Here is a 20,138-nt window from a genome sequence, read left to right as displayed (position 1 = left end):
TCAGTTGCTTGAATCTTATAATTTAATGTAGCTCTGATCTCTACAATTATGTGAAAGGGAGAAAGATACCATAAAGTCCTGGGATTTTTTTAATTTTTTTTTTACATTCTTCACTCTTTACCTCGATTCTTAATGATCCTCTTCTCTTCCAGTGATTTAGACCTGCTCTTTCAATCATTTTCCACATTTTCTTTTCTTTTCTTTTTAATATATTTTATTGATTTTTTACAGAGAGGAAGAGAGAGAGATAGAGAACTAGAAACATCAATGAGAGAGAAACATCGACCAGCTGCCTCTTGCACACCCCCTACCGGGGATGTGCCCACAGCCAATGTACATGCCCTTGACCGGAATCGAACCCGGGACCTTTTAGTCCGCAGTCCGACGCTGTACCACTGAGCCAAACCGGTTTCGGCTATTTTCCACATTTTCTTTAATGCTCTCTTCTATCTCAACTATTTAAGAACTTACACGGACTTCTTTCCTTTAAAAGAAAAGGTGTATGTGCACAGACAAAACAAGTGATTGCACTTTTCTGATATCTCACCTACCTTTTTTAAATTTTACATTTATACTCTGAGCTCTCTAGCTCCATTTTATTTTACTATTCATTACTTTTTAAAAATATATTTGTATTGATTTCAGAGAAGAAAGAGGAGGAAGAAAGAGATAGAAACATCAATGCTGAGAGAGAATCATTTATCGGCTGCCTCCTGCACAACCCCCATTGGTGACCAAACCCACAACCTGGGCATGTGCCCTTGACCAGGCTCGAACTCAGGACCCTTCAGTCCCCAGGCCAATGCTCTTATCCACTGAGCCAAACCAGCTATGGCTACCATATATTCTTTATACCTTGTAGGTTAGCCCTTTCCCTTCTTATTAGGAAAACATCAGTTTCTGTTGACTTCTCAGTCAAAACACAGGACTTTGCCATAACTTTTATTATCTGTCATAACACACTAAAAAATGTTGACATACAAGCTAACTTAAGAAAACCAGTTTGGTTTGTTTTATAGCATTAGTTTTATTTTTAACTAGAGTTAGTAAACTAACAGTATAAAGAGAAAATAATTCACTAAAGTCTGGTTCTGGTTATCAGGACAATGTGAGACTACAATGACAGCAATGGGTCTATTCTAACAAATATTTCAGACCTTGTCAGTGGATTCAGGAACCTTCATAAATCCATTCAAGGCCACAGTATTAAAACAGCATACCCAGTACAATCCACTACACTCCCTACTAGAGAATGTTGATCTTCCTTAGCACAAGGAATTTATTATTATCCTAGTATCTAGTATCATGTTCAGTTTTTCATTTTGAATATAATTTGGCAGTTTTCTTACTTTGAATTAGAATAGTTCTAACAGCATTTCTTTAAATGCCGCTGTTATGATGCTTATTTAATAGGCATGATTACTTTACATTGTTAAAAGACATATGATTGATGAACAATAATTCTGGTCTGAATTTGAAGTCATTTGTGTTCCTTTATAAATATATATGTACTCTTCCTTGATAAAAGATTTTACAGCTGTAACTTGTGTGGATACAATGCAAGAAGAGGAAGGAGATAAAGGGGATGATGACTCAGTTCTGACCACCAGAAGTGATGACAGATCCCATCCCTTTACCAATCCCCGGTGGGCCACTAGAGTCTTCGCTGCTGAATGTGTCTGCAGGATAATTAACCAGTGTGAGAGTGCACACTGTGCACATTTTGACATTGCTTTAGCACAAGAAATGAAAAAAAAGGATTCAAGAAGTAAGTGGTATAATAATGAAAAAACAACAACAATATTATACATAGAAATTCTGTCTGCTTATATGCTTAATATTAACTTAAAAGATAAAACTAAAAAGTTATTCCAAATCAGTTATGAAACTACTATACCTTTACATAAACAGTAAGTATAGTATATTTTTAATGTCTAAATACATTTTTAATTATTAAGTTTCTTAAATTGATACTCATAACTTGATGAATGGATTTATCGAATGAGTTAAGTTTATAGAGAATAATCATGTTCTTAGACATTATCAGTGGATTCAGGAACCTTCATAAATCCATTCAAGGCCATGGTATTAAAACAGCATACCCAGTACAATCTACTATACTCCCTACTAGAGAATGTTGATCTTCCTTAGCACAAGGAATTTATTTTTATCCTAGTATCTAGTATCATGTTCAGTTTTTCATTTTGAATATAATTTGTAAAATAAAACAGTAAATTAAATCAGAGGTACTTAAAAAGCAAGTCTAGATTATGAAATTAAGTTAAAAACTTAACATAAATCTTAGCTCCAGCATACTACTCTTTCCCTTGGTAAGATTTTTTTAATCTTCCAGATGACTTTTTGGTGCTGCATCTTGCCGACTTGATTCGCATGGCTTTTATGGCTGCCACAGATCATAGTGACCAGCTCCGTCTTTCTGGCCTTCAAATGTTGTTAATTGTTATTCGGCGATTTGCAACTATTCCAGAACCAGAGTTTCCAGGACACGTGATTCTGGAACAGTATCAAGCCAATGTAAGCATTTTCTGCAAGAGATGAATTATTAAACACCCAGATAAAAAACCTATTAAACTAGTTGTCATGTCACCTTTTAATACATAAATAAGTGGATATCTCTGCTTATATATCACCATTATAATTAGTATTTAGAAAATGCATATGTTTGAAGAAGAAGTCTTCATGTAAAAGCAAAATAATACTTTAAAAAAGTCTTTTATTAAAGATTAATTTTAATAATTAACATCTTCATGGTAATATTGGGAAATAAAGAACTTTAGTAATTAAATTTTTTACAAAATATCTGAATAAGCTTAAAATAACAGTAAATCATTACTAAACATTTTGTTTGGGCTATATGCATGTTCTATTTGCAAATCATTGTTCCTAAAGTAGATAGAACCACCTTCATTGTTTTTCTGGACTTAGAAAAGAGCTCAGGGTTCTAGTACTATAAACTTTTTAACTGGTGTTTGATGCATTGAGCCATTTGGAAGAACCAGTAAGATAACAGAATCATCATGTTACATCACACATAATCCTGCAGCATTTATCCCAGAGTACCTCTCATTATGATTCAGAGGCAGCTTCTTTTTCTTTTTTCCCCCATATACTTTTATTGATTTTAGAGAAAGAAAGAAACATTGGTCACCTACCTTCCACACATACCCTGACACGCACCCCAACCAGAGATCAAGCCCACAACCAGGGTAGATGCCCTGACTGGGAATTGAACCCGAGACTCTTCAATGCACAGGAGGACACTCAACCATCTGAGCCACACCACCTAGGGCCAGAGACAGTTCCTGACAGCTAGCAGTTAGGAAGACCAGAGCAGTTCACCAGTTAGTTAGCAATCTCTCATCATGTCTTCCCAGCTGATGACGCCAATGAACACTTGAAGAAAACTCAAAAGGAAGGGAGTGACAGTACATAGAACTATCGTATTAATATAAAATATTATAATTCAACCTAATTAAGGGGATCTCTGTTGTGTTTGTAGTCCTCTTGAAAATGCAAATGATAGGATAAATACAACTCAGCAGAAAAGAAAAATTGTTCTCAGAAATTGTATTTGGCTGTGCTTGGTTCCACACTGGCTTTGTTCTCAAATTTGCTCTCTCCAAGTTCTATCAAGATGGTTCTCTAAGAAGCAACCAGAATCTTATAGCGATTATGCTTTCCCAGTACTCCCAGCAAGTCTGAAGGAGAACTTCCATTGTCCCAGGATAAGTCTCTGGAGCCAGGCAGTGCTGTTAGCTCCATAGCACAACATGGGCTAAGATTTGGGGAGAGAGAAGGTTCCAGAAAGGAAAATTGGAATGCTATGAGGTAAAAGCAAAGGACAATATACTGGGTAGAAAAACAACAATGTTCTTCATAATACCTGCTATAAACAAATAACTTTAATAACATTAAAAAGAGGATGCTTGTGCTGTCTTACTTACTGTCCTTATATGTCATATAATTTCTTGCCAGGTAGGAGCAGCACTTAGACCAGCCTTCACTTCAGAGACAGCACCTGATGTCACTGCCAAAGCATGTCAGGTAAATGCCTAAAATGACAAAGCTTAACAAATAAAACCCTCTCTTTGGATGCAATTCTCTAGTTATTATTTGATACCAGGGTTCTATATAGTTTTCTGTTAATCTCAGCTGTTCCTTCTCCTTTACTTTTTAAAATATATTTTATTGATTTTTTTACAGAGAGGAAGGGAGAGGGATAGAGAGCTAGAAACATGAATGAGAGAGAAACATCGACCAGCTACCTCTTGCACACACCCCCACCAGGGATGTGCCTGCAACCAATGTATATGCACTTGATCGGAATCGAACCCGGTACTTTTCAATCCACAGACCGACACTCTACCACTGAGCCAAACCGGTTTCAGCTCCTTTACTTTTTAAATTTAGAGAACTTCCTCTCTCTTTTGTGTAATTGCATGGTAATCCAGTATATAAATAAGTCATAATTTATGGGTGACAAATAAGTGGGTTTTTTAATGGTTTGCTATTTCAAATAGTGCTAGGGTGAATGGCCTTCAGCATAGGTCATTTTGACTTGGTGCAATCTTATCTGTAAAATAAACTCCAAAATTGAATTGCAAAGTTAAAGAGCATATTATAGGGGTTTACCAGTTTCATCTCCTAACAGTAATGTATGCAAACATTATTGTCTGAGCAATTTTGTGAGATGTCAAACATTTAGATTTTTGTGTATGTGATAGAGTAAAAAGAGTATATCAATATACTAGTTTAGATTTGCATTTCAAATGAGATTGAATGCTCTTTTACATATCAAAGTCCCGTATAATATACCATTCTAAACAGGTATTTTTCTTGGAGTGGCTGTCAAACACTCAAAATCCAGCCCTGCATGACCTAAAATTATTAAAAACAGAACTAGCTTGAATTGAGTTAATTAAAAACATAATAAATGATTGGTTTTAGTCAGGTCTTTCAACTTTATTTTATTCAGTTGTATTTAGGAAGCGTTTGAGTGCCTGAATTGTTTCAATGTTGTACTGAGCCTCTTTTTTTTCAAACCAGAGCGTTTGTTTTGTTTGTTTTTTTGTTTGTTTTTTATTGATTTGAGAGAGGGAGGAAGGGAGAGAGAGAGAGAAACATCCATGAGAAAGAGAAATATTGAAGGTATTTGATTGGCTGCCTCCTGCACACCCCTTACTGGGGATTGAGCCCATAACCTAGGCATGTGCCCTGGCCCGAATCAAACTGGCAACAGACGACACTCAGCCAACTAAGGTCAGGGCTGTACTGAGTTTTTTAATTTTTCAATCACTTTATTATATATGTTTCTGCTGTAAGTCACTTGAGATTTTGTGAAATGGGGCAGGAAGTGATTAAATAGATGGAAAAGGTAAAATTTTCTCTAGAAGAAGTTAAATACCATGACACCTTAGAAAACCATAAACATCCCTGATAACTAAGTACATTTTTTGCATTAGAAAATTATTAATTATGTTTATATTTTAAATTTTTTAAAGAAATTTTTAATACCTTATTTCCAAAAAAATCAAAATCTTCTTTGGGTTTTTAGTGTTATAATAGATGCTTTATCTTTTAAGAAAGTTACATTAAGTAACCACACAATTCAGTGTGTTGTGTTTTTTTTTAATTTATATTTTTATTGATTTCAGAGAGGAAGGGAGAGGGAGAGACAGAAATACCAATGATGAGGGATAATCATTGATCGGCTGTCTCCTGAATGCCCACCACTGGGGACTGAGCAGGAATCAAACTGTGACCTCCTGGTTCATAGGTCAGTGCTCAACCACTGAACCACTCCAGGCACAATCTCAAATTTTAAAATAATAAGATGAAATAATAAGGACTAAGGATTTAATTTATTTTTTTAATATAGTTTTATTGATTTCAGAGAGGAAGGGAGAGAGGAGAGAGAGAGAAATATCAATGATGAAAGAGACTCATTGATTGGCTGCCTCTGCATGCCCCCAACTGGGGATCGAGCTGGCAACCCCGGGCATGTGCTCTTGGCTGGAATCGAATCTGGGACCCCCAGTCCACAGGTCGACACTCTATCCACTGAGCCAAACCAGCTCGGGCTGAAGATTTAATTTAAATGTTAATTCAAACACTTATGAAAGTGATTCGTTCTGAATCTCTTTGATTTTATGTGCTGATTAGTACTGGTGTCCTTGCTTCAACCTTAGACTTCATTTCCTTTTGAAATGCTGGCTTTTGAGGATCATAATAAGTAGCTTCTCATTGGATTTTTGATAGCAAAGTGATTTCATTGACTAGATTCCTAAGATTTGTGTGAGGTATGTTGAACTTACAGGAAGATATTTATAATTTTCAAATGTAACTTCTTATTTTCTTAAAAACCAGGTTTGCAGTGCCTGGATAGCAAGTGGAGTTGTAAGTGACCTTAATGATCTCCGAAGAGTTCATCATTTGCTTGTCTCATCATTAACAAAAATACAGGCTGGAAAAGAAGCTCTAAGTCACTTATATAATGAAAGTGCTTCTACCATGGAGATCTTAGCTGTGCTGAAAGCCTGGGCAGAGGTTAGTACTTCTTAACTTGTAATGGGAATTTTGGAAGTTGTTAATAAACAGCTTAGGCCATAAATTGAAGTTAACTTTTTAAAACACAAATAAGTCCTTTTTTAAAGTTAACAAAATGCTTTCAACATATAATTTATTGTATATTAATTGATATTTTGGCCAAACATTCTAAAGTGTTCATTGTCTGTTATCTGCTGCTGTCAGTGGTTAGTGTTGATCAGATAGGCAAGCAAGCAATTAGGGGAGATCAAGTAGACAAACAGCCCCTTTCTGGGCTGGCCCCGCCCCCAAGCAAGTGGTTAGGGGCATTCAGACAGACAGGCAGTGTGGTAAGGGGTGACCAGGTGGGCAGACCAGCAGTTAGGGGTGATCAGGTAGGCAGACAGCCCGGGTTGGCTCTGTTCCCAAACAAAGAAAGAGGGAGGCCCAGGCCAGCCAAGCCATTGCACCCCAGCCTATTGCCTGGAGAGGGAGAACACCGGTGGCAGGGGAGGGGAGTAATGCCACACAAATGGCAACAGAGGCAGTGGCGGGGGTGGGGCCAGCTGCCTGCAGCCCGGGGAAGGAAAGCCCTGATAGACCCTCATCTCAGGCCAAGCCCAGGGACCCGACCCAAGGAGTTCTGGATTGTGAGAGGGTGCAGACCAGACTGAGGCACCCACCCCACCCCACCCCCGAGTGCATGAATTTTTGTGCACCAGGCCTCTAGTCTATAATAATAAAAGGGTAATATGCTAATTAGACTGGACGTCCTTCTAGATGAAGCCAGGATTGAAGGGAAACCCGGGTCCCAGAGGGAAGCTGGTGCCGGCAGCCAGGGGAAGGAAGGCCTCCTCTTGCACAAATTTCATGCATCGGGCCTCTAGTAGTCCTATAAACAGTCCATGTTAAGTTTATGTATGTAAAACTTCTTGTAGTGATTTAGTGATAACTTTGAAAGAGAATACTTTTAGAATTTCCGTCTACTGTGGTTCAGAGATGGCTATCTAAAATCTTATGTTGAGATGGATTTTAAGGCCATGATAAGTCTTAATGAGAAAGAGTGCTGAGATCATTTAGTTACAGCTATCATGGTTGTGAAAGTACAGAGTGGCAGCATGTTTACCACAGATTTTTATCCCTGATGTTTCTCATTGGATCTCTCTACCCCATTTTTGTATACTAGTATATGGTTACACGTGTATAACTTTTGGTATTGCTACCTATTTCAGGTCCAGTATACTCAAAGATAAGTCTGCCTCCTCAGCAAGATAAAATATTATAGCATCTTTTAAACAGGCACAAGATCTTCCTATTCACAAATTAATCTTTAACAGGTCTACATAATCGCTGTAGAAAGACATAAAAACAACACACAACCTCTGACGACTACCTCCCGTCTAGAGGAGAGTGTTAGAGATGGGTCAGACTCATCGCCTGGACTGCTTGACTTGGTCCACACAGACCTGGGCACTCTAAGTAGGCTCTGGCTTGCTGCGCTGCAGGATTTTGCTCTCCTAACCCTGCCTTCTGAATTTGCCTCCCAACTTCCTATTAAAGGTAAGAGGGTAAAGTGTTACATAACTCGTTAGAGTCTACTTTACTTTTCCTTTACTTGGTTATCTGAAATATTTTTCCCAGAATAGTTTTCATTCATAGAATGAGCCTGTGAGAGTTGCCTCAGGTTAGACACACTGAAGTTGATTGACTAGGTCTGTGGTCAGCAAACTGCGGCTCGCAAGCCACATGTGGCTCTTTGGTCCCTTGAGTGTGGCTCTTCCACAAAATACCACAGCCTGGGCATTAGAAGAAACTTAAGTTTAAAAAATTGGGCTCTCAAAAAATGTCAATCATTGTACTGTTGATATTTGGCTCTGTTGACTTAATGAGTTTGCCAACCACTGGACTAGGTCATGAGGCATGCACATCTCAACTCCCAAGATACTGGCAAATTGGTCTCCAAAGTGGTTATAACTATTTATGTTACATGAAACAACAACATGTTTCTGCTTTTATGCCAGCTTTTTTTTTAACACACTACCTGATACTGTATCAAAGTAAACTACAAGGCCATAGTAATCAAACAGCATGGTACTGGCATAAAAACAAGCATATAGATCAATGGAACAGACTAGAGAAACCAGAAATATACACATGCGTATATGGTTATTAATATTTGATAAAGAAGGCAAGAACATACAGCGGGGTAAAGACCGTCTACTTCAAGTATGTCAAACTCATGGTTCCACAACAAATATATATTTTTTAATATATTTTATTGATTTTTAACAGAGAGAAAGGGTGAGAGATAGCTAGAAACATCGATGAGAGAGAAACATCAACCAGCTGCCTCTTGCACACCCCCTACCGGGGACGTGCCCGCAACCAAGGTACATGCCCTTGACCGGAATAGAACCTGGGACCTTTCAATCCACAGACCGACGCTCTACCACTGAGCCAAACCGGCTTTGGCCACAACAAATATTTTTGTGACCCAGCCAATATAGAAGTGTGAGCAGTTATTTACAGTTATGAAGGGAAATAAATCTCCTGTCAGATTCAGAATAACTGACATTCACCTTGGGTCAGTTTTGAAAATAATCCAGTGAACAAGATTTCCCCCGAAATAGGAAAGGTAGAAGCAGAGAAGAGATGCCAAGTGTCAGGAAGAAAACGTTAATTTTATCATTGCTCCTGTTCTTTTTTTTATATATATTATTCAAAATCTACATTTCACGGCCTGGGCATTAGAAGAAATTCAAGTTTAAAAAAATTTGGCTCTCAAAATCTACATTTCTGTGAAAATTGAGGCTTTTGTGTGTATGTGTGTTTTTGTTTATTTTTGCGTCCCACATAAATTTAAACCTTGTTTTTTTGGCCTGTATTAGCCTTTGAGTTTACATGCTTGGTCTACTCAATAAATGGTATTGGGGAAATAAAACAGATAGATGAAAAAAAAAGATTGAAAGAAACATAGGATGTTTCTGTTTCACTATATCTCCCTACCGTTATATGTTATACTTAATTTTTAACAATCTGATGGGTATGAAGTAGTATTTCATAGCTTTATCATTCCTCCTGAAACTGTTTGTTTCCCCTTTTTTGTAGGTGGTGCTTTCTATACAGCAGAGACAAGTGAAAATGCAAAATTGCATTATAACAATTCGTGGGCGCTTATCCTCCACGCTACAGCACTGTGGCTTACAAGCACAGGCTTCGTTGCTGCTGACCCAGATGAAGGAGCATCCAATCTCTCCAGGCCTGTAACACCAACTTCCATGTGCCAGGGACCATCCTCTGGGGCCATAGCAAAGTCCCCTGAGGATGTTTACTCTGATCGATTCCATCTTATTTTAGGTCAGTAAAAAGTGCTTCCAAGCTTCCAACCCTACAGCGTTTTTCTTGAAGTGTGCCTCGCTGCCTGTAGCTCTTCGTGACTGTATTAGATGTTAGTGATATAACTGAGTAAACTTGTACACATTTTATAAAATTGCAAATTTAATTGTTAAGTCTAGAATTCCATTATAAGCTGACTTTAAAATTGCAAGAGAAGTCTAGTTTTTGCACAGAATTTTTAGAAGACCCATGTGGTATTTACAGCTGTACTGAGGGGTCATTCCTTCCCCCTATTCTCAAGAATTGCAAGGTATTAGAAAAGTATGCTCAAAGGTACAGAATGGCAAACAAATACTTAATGTCAAAGATAAATGAGAGTTTTTACATTTATGAAGTTTATGAAGTTTAAAACCACCCCCTTTTTTTTTCTTTCCTGGAACTTTATTTTTAAAGTAATGTATCTTTCAAAGGTACAGGGAGTTTCTAGAATAAATGGAATCAATGGTTTTCATATTTTATCTACTTTTATTACCTATAAAGTTTTTGATTAAATGAAATGTGAGGGGGGGGGTTTTGGTGTGTAAATTTTTTTATTTTTTAATGTGAGGGTTTTGAAGGTTATTAAATTAAGTAAGCTTTTGGGGTCATAGAGTTTCTATTCCTTCCAAGGCCAGACATGACTAAATTTCCTATATTATCGGTATATTAAAATTTTGTTTCCATTTGTCTTGACATGAGAGCTTTTTGAAAAGGGACTTTTTAAAATATATATTTTATTGATTTTTTTTCAGAAAGGAAGGGAGAGGGATAGAGTTAGAAACATCAGTGAGAGAGAAACCTCGATCAGCTTTCTCCTGCACACCTCCTACTGGGGATGTGCCCACAACAAGGTACATGCCTTTGACCGGAATTGAACCTTCAGTCCGCAGGTGACGCTCTACCCACTAAGCCAAACCGGTTAGGGCAAAAAAGGACTTTATAGAATGAAGGACAGCAGAGATAGCATCAGTATAAGCCATGCAGCTCAACTACCTCAGTTCACATTCTTGATGTATCCCATTGTAACTGACCTTGCATAGATTATATTGCTTCAACTCTTCTGTGTTCATTTTGTTCTCTCAGAAAAGGTGCTAATAATAGTACCTACTTCCTCAGGTATTGTGAGAATGAAATGAAAATATATGTATAAAGTGCAGAGCGTGATACCTGGTAATCACTCAATAAATTTTAGTCAGAATAAAGTTATGAAACTCTGCATGTCACATCTGGGACAATTTAATCTATTAAAAGATTTGCCTTTCACTTGATTGTTTCAAGTCCTAAATTTATTGTTGCTTGTTTGCATTACCCTTTTGCTAAGCTTATTTGTACATTTTACCAAAATTAAAACTGAATTTTTAACTTAATGAGCTTTAACTCTCAAAAAAAGTCTGTCTTGTCTTTTCTGCTTTCTACAGGAATCAGTGTGGAATTTCTGTGTTCCTTGCGCTCAGATGCAACCATGGAAAGCATTACTGCTTGTTTACATGCATTACAGACCCTTCTGGATGTTCCTTGGCCCAGATCTAAAATTGGCAGTGATCAGGTGATTCGTTGTTTTTTGGTAGGCTTCTGTAGTTTTCAAAGAACAGGAACAGAAACATGTTCGGGTTACTACAGCAAACAGAGAATGAACACAGAAGTAAAAAGAAAACTAAACAGCTGCACAGCTATAATAGGCCTCAGAACTGGAATGCCGTCAGCAGCTGTGCTGACCTGGGAGCAATCATGCCTCTGACTGCTGCTTTCTGTCTCTGCCTTTGCCTCTGCTGCGCTTCTTTCTGCTGCCACCAGCTAACCACTCTGTATAGCAACTCTTCCGTCAGACTTCTACAGTGATGGGACGGACCTGATACTCATTGTCCAGTGTAATAGCCACTAGCTGCAGGTGGCGCTCCTTCTTTGCCTCTTTCTGCTTCACTGCACCCCGGCTCCTCACATACATCTGTATTTTATGTTCCATTTCCTTAAGAGAGACCCTGCTTGGTTCATTTGGCTGCGTTCCAGGCCCTCTGTAGCCTATGACAAAGTATTCCTGTCTGAGTTCTCCCTCCAGGTCTTTTTAAGAGACTGCCGACTAGCCTATAGGTGGAGTCAGGTGCTAATATCTGACTCAGTTGTGACCATGGTAAAAGGATCACTGTACAGAGTATGGCGCTGCCTTTGCCTGCTTTCCCAAGAGCAACTCTGCATTGCACAGGCACCCTCAGCACCCGGTATTACCAGTATGTAAAATTCTTATCACTGACTCTTGGATGTTACAAAACATGGATGGTATCATTTCCTCTCTATATACAGACTATTATTTACCTATTGACACTATTGTTTTTTAATTTTAAGGTATTAATCAGGTTCCTACCTGACTTGGATTGTATTTGAATAAATTTTAAACTTTTTGTGCTCATTTATTCTGTATCTTAAAACAAGTACTATAATGATAGGTTTTCCCTGTTATTTTCAAAGATGAAAGAAAGCCACTAAGTAACTACTAGAAAAGAAAGGGGTGGGAATGAAGTGTTATTTGTCCAGTGTATTTTATTCTTTATAGAGATATCCATTCTATGCTTGTTATTCAATTTTAATGTCATGCTTTTCCATTATTCTCTGTTGTTTTAAAAAAAAATACTTAATATAAATCTGGGATTCTACATGGCAGTCCTTGTATTTTTTTAGCCAAATTTCTCATCTTGTTTTGGAAATTCCCTTTCAGTTTTCCCACTTTAGGACCTGTGTGCAAATGACCTTTTGTCATAGTGCCATCTTCCACAGATCGGACAAAAACCAATCTGGAGTTGGTTTAAAGTGGAGCAGATGTTATATAACTTTATTGCACTAACACCTTTATTTTTTGTGAACAATTGGTTAAAATCTCTTTTTTTACGATTTTGTCATAGAATTTATTTAGCACTGGTTTTTGTGGGGGGGTTTTAAAGAAAGTATTTCCAATACAATCTCCCCTAAATGTTTCCTGTGATAGGCCTTGGGTATCGAGTTGTTGAATGTACTGCATCGAGTAATTTTGACCCGAGAATCACCTTCCATTCAGTTGGCTTCACTTGAAGTGGTAAGACAGATTATCTGTGCAGCACAAGAACATGTGAAGGAGAAAAGACGAAGTGCAGAAGGTGAATGTTAACCCACAATGCCAAATTAATCACATAGCATCACTATTTTTTAAAGTATTGCTTATGTATCTGTCATTCTGATAATCTGTTATGTGTAGCACAAAGGAAGCATCCTAGGTATGGCTATAAGTTCTCCCATTCACCTTTACATGTTAGTTTGGATGTTGTCCATACTATACTATTCCTTGAGAAAATGAGAATTTTAACAAAGCCCTAGAAGCAAAAAAAATCTCGTATTCTGATTGAGTACTTACACTAGCTGTAAGAGTTCACTAATGTACATGGAAGGAACAGCTAACATTTTTAATGACTTAGAATTTACAAAGTGATTAAATGGCTTATTTACAAGTCTAATTCAATATTGGTGAGTTAATTATTCAATATTACATTTGACTACATATAACAAAACCCAATATAACAGTGGGTTTAAAACACAAAGACATATTCTCTCAATCTCTCTCATGGGCCCTGACTGGGAATCGAACCCGCCACCTTAAGTGTATGGGACAACACCCAGCCAACTGAACTACCTGGCCAGGGCCGGGTTCACATACTTATGAGCATGATGTTAACAAGAAATTTTTTTTAGAGAGAGAGAAACATTGATTTGCTCTTCCACTTATTTATGCATTCTTTGGTTAATTGTTGTATGTGCCCTGATCAGGAATTGAACCCATAACCTTGGCATCTATAGACAACGCTCTAACCAACTGAGCTACTAGGTCAGGGCCAACCTTTTAAGGCTGGGAGGATTGCCAGGGATTTCTTTTGATTAATTCCAGTAAGAAGTCATAATAAAGACAACTACTTTTATTTAATACCCCAGACTTTTGTCATTTAAATGTGTTGCCTACAACACAAGTGAGCTAAATTGCCATCTACCAGAGCAAAGTAAATATAAAGAAGCATTTATTCAACCCTATTCTTTCTTTCTTTTAGTTGATGATGGGGCTGCTGAAAAGGAAACCCTGCCAGAATTTGGAGAGGGAAAGGACACAGGAGGACTTGTGCCTGGGAAATCTTTGGTTTTTGCAACACTGGAATTGTGTGTATGCATTCTAGTTAGACAGCTCCCAGAACTAAATCCTAAATTGACAGGTAGCCCAGGAATAAAAGCTACAAAGCCACAGATGCTGTCGGAAGATGGAAGTAGATTGGTTTCAGCAGCCTTAGTTATCCTCGCTGAACTTCCCGCAGTGTGTTCTCCTGAAGGTATGCTGTGGTGTGTGGTTGCTTTACTGGACCTGGAAGGAGAAAAATGGTTGTAATAGGTAAAGGAGATAATGGTTGCTAATCCTTTTCTCATTAAAGCAATTTGACCTAAAGGTTTGGGTAATGTTATTAATTCTCTAAGATGAACATTACATCCTAGTAATTGGTTTTACTAAAAGGGTTTAAGTAAATAGACTGCATGTACTGCAGATATATATACCATATATATATATATATATATATATATATATATATATATATACACACACACACACACACACACACACACACACGTATATATATATATGTTTGTTTTTGTTTTTGTTTTTTATGGTTGACAGTATTTTAAATCTATCAGTGGCAGTTATTCACTCTTGGGCTTTTTTTTTTTTTTTTTTTTTTTTTGTTGTATACAATATCCAACGGACTTCCCCTACCTCAGTGATGACAGAAGTTTTCATCATATCCAGTTATGTTTGGAATCAACTCCATTCTTTTAGTTCAGCATTTTAAGGCTCTCTGTAGGGCTCTGCTGAGTCACTGCCTCCTCTTCATTCCTTCTGGGAGAATTTTGAACCCAGGAGGCTTTATGCTCATCCCTATTCTGTGCTATTGTCCATGGTGTTATATGATCCCATCCCTTCTCTTCTACTTGAAATTTTGCATTCCTTTGAAGTTCAACTCCAGGCATACCTCATCTGTGAAGCTTCCCTATATATACATATATGTGTGTGTGTTGGTTCTATATGTAAAGACAAAGTTTTTATGTGTCATATAGAAGCTTTATATGTCATTGATTATTATATGTAAATAAGATAAATATATACATATAGAGAGACATGTCTTATTTCTATTGACATTTTTTATCCTCTAAGAAATCTAGCACATAATAGGTGCTCAGTACTTAATATTTTTCAATTGGTAAGCATATTTCTACTTAAATGTGTCTTGACCAATTTATGTGCTATCTTACTTTTAAAGTGACTTTAAATTTCAATTAAAAACTATATTCCTTGTTCTCACACACTTCCTTTCTGCCACATCAAGAATGGCAGAAACTGACTAGCAGAGGATGAGAGGTAAAAATACACTATACAAGTTTTGTTGAGTAGCATCTAGGAAAATTGACCATTTTAACTTTAGTCTCTTTAATTTTAAACATATTTGACTATTTTACTCCTTTAGTAGCCATTAAAACTTTAATATTTTGTACTTAGTGGATTGCTACAAATTCCTTGAAAAAGGTTTAAAATGAAGTTAAATGGGCAGTGCCAGTGGTTGTAAAACATTGTGAATATACTTGATGCTGCTAAATTATACACTTTAAAATGGTTAAAGTGGTAAGTTTTGTTATGTATATTTTACCACACTAAAAAAACAAATAAAAATAAATTTGACATTTGCCAATTTCCAAGTAAAAAATATAGCAAAAGATACTGAGCTATGATTTAAATAACATTTTCAATTATAACCAAAGTAGAATCCAATCTTTTTTTTTAATTTACTTTTATTGATTTTTAGAAAGGAAGGGAGATGGAGAGAGAGATAGAAACATCAATGATGAGCAAAAATCATTGGTTGGCTGCTTCCCTCACACCCCACACGAGGGATCAAGCCCATAACCCAGGCATGTACCCTGACTGGAAATCAAACCGTGACCTCCTGGTTCATAGGTTGCTGCTCAACCCCTGAGCCATGCCAGCCAGGCTGATTCAATCTTTAAAATCTAAAGGTTATTTAAATTTCCTTAAAGGTTAAAGTTCTTTATGAAACATAATATTAAAAGCAAGAACTCTTTGACATTGTCTTATCATTGATGATTTCTTTTTAGGAACTATATACATAGACTGAAATACAGAGTGTATTGTTTTTGGTGTTTTTTTTTAATGTGTCTTCTAGGAAGCATCTCAATTCTCCCTACGATTCTGTACCTCACAATTGGGGTCCTGAGAGAAACTGCTGTGAAATTGCCGGGGGGCCAGTTATCGTCAACAGTTGCAGCTTCCCTGCAGGCTCTGAAAGGAATACTGTCTTCTCCCATGGCCCGAGCAGAGAAGAGCCAGACTGCTTGGACTGGCCTTCTCCGGAGCGCTTTAACAACAATTCTGGACTGCTGGGATCCAGGTAATTAAAGTTTTTTGGAAGCTCTTGTTTTATTTTTTGAGAAGCTATTGACTTGATCATGTTTGGTAGTCGCACCTGAAAGAGACCATATTTATTACATAATGTGGTTAAAGAACATACGAGGATAGAACATCTATGTTCTCATGTTAGTATCTTTAACCTGTAATACAAGTAAATGAATGGCAGCCTGTATAAGTTGACATGAGAAAACTTCAAGTGTAGTATTATGTTAATTTCAAAATATAATATGATCCAGACCAGCTGACAGAACTTCTTACACGCATAGGATACTGAAAAGTTCATAAGCTATGAATTATAAATACAAATAAGATCAATCAGCCCAGCCAGTGTGGCTCAGTGGTTGAGCGTTGACCTATGAACCAGGAGGTCACAGTTCAATTCCCAATTAGGGCACATGCCCAGATTGTGGGCTCAGTCCCCAATAAGGGATGTGCAGGAGGCAATGGATCACTGATACTTTCTCATTGATGTTTCTATCTCTTTTTCCCTCTTTCTTCCCCTTTCTGAAGTCAATAAAACTATATAAAAGAAAAAGACCAATCTGGTTCATATAGTCAGCACTTAATAGCTAACTAACTAGCCAAATTACCCAACTTCTCTGAGCCTTAAATTTCTCATTAACAAAATAAGAATATTAAGTTACAGGGAATGTTAAGGCTGTAACATAATATATGAAAAGCATCTCGCTTATTACCTGGCATATATTAATAAATGATAGCTAGTATTATGTTCACTGTCCATTAAAATGTGTTTGCTCTTATTATGTTCACTTGTTTGCTCTTGTCATTATGTTCATTTTCAACATATGTATAGTGATTATAGAAAGTCTTTAGACAAATTACAAATTATTTCCACTTTTCTTATTCTAGTGAGGATAAGTGTACCAGTTCACTATATTCTATTTCATATGGTAAAAAGGTTTCGGTTGAATTCAGCATTTATTGACCACCTACTTTGCACCTAGAGTTAGGAATCTAGTACCTATAAATTGCTGTAGGGTATAATGAATGACATAAGTTCTCCTTGAAGATGACAATAATGTCTTAACAGTCACTGGATTTCTAGTACACTGAAAAGAAAGAGAGACTAACTGGCAAAAATTTAGAGTAACCAGCTCTGAGTAAATCAGGCAGTGTCACAGATAGTGTTCTTTGGAAGCTCATTCTAGGATGGAGTTTGGGGAAAAGGAATTTTATTAAGGAACCAAATATGTGAAAGGAGTAAAGAAAAGCAATTTGGGGGCAATAGAAGTCACACTACAGTGCAGGCCCTCAAAAGCTCAGGGAACTTGAGAGCTTTAGAGATTGCCCGTTAGAGTGTCCCACCTAGGGCAAAAATGGCCTGGCCTTGATCCCCAGATGTGGATTGCCCAGGAAGGATGTGATTGCAGTCAGGGCAACTCTGTAGCTAAGGCCAACCCTGAAGGAGCAGCTGGGCAGCACCTTTCCCAGCGAAGGGGTACACCTCTGTATCTGCCACAGGAGGCTTCTCAGAAGAACCATTTATTAAAGTGTTAGAGAGGTTCTCCACTTGGACATTATAGGTAGGAATTCAAGGCACAAAATTTTGATCAAACATCCGGAGACCTAATGTAAGTAAGTACATTTGTGGATAGCAAATAAAGAAATGAGAGAATTGGGTTTGGGGGGAAGGAGTAAGAAGGTGGTGAATGATGATTATTAGAAAAAGATATGCATTGGATGGTATTTAGGGCCAAAGGATGGAAGATTTGGCATTATCTCGGTGAATTGCTTTTAATATGCATGTGGAATTACTGAAGAGTTTTAAGGAGAGTAAAGTGATCTGCATTTTTAAAGAATCACTCTGGCAGCAGTATAGAAAAGAGAGCAGGTTTTTGGAGATGAGATAGTAGCAATAAGGATAAAGAGGAATAGAATACTGAAAACTAAAATATTAAGCATCTGCTATCAGAATTTACTGGCAGTTTGGTGTAGGAGTTGAAGGGTAGAGTGAGTAGAGCACTCAGTACCATGAACAGAAATACCATGGCGAGCATTTTCAGGGGAATATACTGAAGTTAAGTGTGAATTGCCCGTAGGATAATCAAGTGGAACAGAATACACAGAGGTCTGGAGTTCAAGAAAGTAGTCTGGCCTAGAGGTGATTTTAGACTACCTGTATTAGGCAGTTGTGCGTGCAACCTTTTGGATGGTTGAAATCACCCAACTTGAATTTACAGAGCAAGATGGGAAGAGATTCAGAAGAGAATGAGGTCACAAGCAAAAAGAAAACGAAAGTGGTCAGCAGTGTAAAATAGTGCTGAGGTACAAAAAAAGAGGTAAGGAAGGGGAGGTTCAAAGTATAGGCTCCTCTTGACAGAAAGAAGAAGATAGAGATGAGGTTGAAATTGGAAGTTTTAGGAGGGAAACATGCCCCTTTCTAGGCAGGAAATAACATTAACTGAATTTTAAAAGCTTAACCTCTACCCATGAGAGCAAAGGAAAAAACAAAAGGACCGAAATACTGTGTCTGAATTTTTATATTGAGAGTGATGTGTTTTGCTGTGTATCAGGGAATGAGGTTAGGAACTTGAGGATTTAGGCTGGCTACTGAGAAATTAAAGAAGCAGCTGATCATGACAGGAAAACCATTAGCTACATAATAAATTATTGGCTTAAACATTATCTGATAGTTATGGGTCAGGAATCCAGAGCAGCATAGCTAGGTATTTCTGGCTCAGGATCTCTCATAAGGTTGCTGTTAAGATGTTGGCAGGACTGCAACTAGAGCATCCACTTCCAAAATGACTCATTGACTCAGTCAAGGCTGTTGGCAAGAGGCTTCACTTTCCCTCTGGCTGTTAGCAAGAGGCCACACTTCCTTACCACATGGGCCTCTCCTTAGGCTAATGCTAAGGGAACCTTACATCTATCCTAAATAAAAGAGAAGGGGCTGTAATTAGAAAGTGAAGAAAAAAGAATAGTAATATAGTCATGCACTGCATAACCACATTTCCATCATTGGCAGACCACATATTACAGTGGTGGTCCCATCTTATCTAATAAAGAGTGAATATGCTAATTGACTGTCATACCCTCACAAAGATGGCAGTATCCACAGCCAATAAAGAAGGAATACTCTCATTGACTGCTACACCCTCAAATATGGCGGCATCCACAGCCACAAGATGGCAGCACCCAGTCCCCTCAGCCCTACAGCACCCGGTCCCCACAGCCAGGCCCACCCCCAGATGGGTTCAGCCACTCTGCATGCCCGCCTTCAGAGTCCCCTAGTCCCCTCAGGTGCCTAGGGCCAGCCTGAGTTGCAGACAAGCCTCGGGTGGTGGCTGCCCAGCCACCCACGGCTGCCCAAGGCTCAGGTAATCAGGGCCAACCAAGGCTCGTGCTGCTGGCAGGGCAGCAGCAGAGGTGTGACGGGGGCATCACTTTCCCCCAACTGCTGGGTCGCCTCCCACCCCTGAGGACTCCTGGACTGTGAGAGGGGACAAGCAGGACTGAGGGACCCCCCCACCAGTGCATGAATTTTCATGCACTGGGCCTCTAGTAAGATTATAATTGATTATAAGCAAAAACTTTTTTGTGACATTATAAGAAAAGGTTGGACCAGTCTATGATGTTGAATTGACTGACTTCTAGGTGGTTTAATTAAATAAACGAGAGGAGCCGAGACCGGTTTGGCTTAATGGATAGGGCGTCGGCTTGGGGACTGAAAGGTCCCGGGTTCGATTCCGGTCAAGGGCACGTACCTTGGTTG

The 20,138-nt window shown here is 38.1% G+C and overlaps 1 protein-coding gene across 17 annotated transcripts in view; it reads left to right on the top strand.

The window, feature by feature from the left end:
• Window positions 1-20,138, top strand: part of HEATR5A (HEAT repeat containing 5A) — a 108,341-nt gene that overhangs the window by 81,444 nt on the left and 6,759 nt on the right. For 13 of the 17 annotated variants that reach the window (XM_045585209.1, XM_036451140.1, XM_036451097.1 and 10 more), the window contains 10 exons: window positions 1,529-1,768; window positions 2,354-2,535; window positions 3,997-4,065; window positions 6,388-6,567; window positions 7,884-8,106; window positions 9,655-9,903; window positions 11,340-11,467; window positions 12,899-13,046; window positions 13,986-14,258; window positions 16,158-16,382. In XM_045585209.1, coding sequence (XP_045441165.1) covers window positions 1,529-1,768; window positions 2,354-2,535; window positions 3,997-4,065; window positions 6,388-6,567; window positions 7,884-8,106; window positions 9,655-9,903; window positions 11,340-11,467; window positions 12,899-13,046; window positions 13,986-14,258; window positions 16,158-16,382 — 1,917 coding nt within the window. Of the gene's footprint in view, window positions 1-1,528; window positions 1,769-2,353; window positions 2,536-3,996; window positions 4,066-6,387; window positions 6,568-7,883; window positions 8,107-9,654; window positions 9,904-11,339; window positions 11,468-12,898; window positions 13,047-13,985; window positions 14,318-16,157; window positions 16,383-20,138 lie in introns of those variants that run through there. The other 4 variants (XM_036451131.1, XM_036451122.1, XM_045585217.1 and 1 more) reach the window with 3 other exon arrangements.

Source organism: Pipistrellus kuhlii, unplaced genomic scaffold, assembly GCF_014108245.1.
Source record: "Pipistrellus kuhlii isolate mPipKuh1 unplaced genomic scaffold, mPipKuh1.p scaffold_m20_p_1, whole genome shotgun sequence".
Classification (NCBI taxonomy): Eukaryota; Metazoa; Chordata; class Mammalia; order Chiroptera; family Vespertilionidae; genus Pipistrellus; species Pipistrellus kuhlii.
The sequence above is the reverse complement of the archived record's forward strand: the minus strand, read 5'-3'. Positions and strand labels throughout refer to the sequence as shown.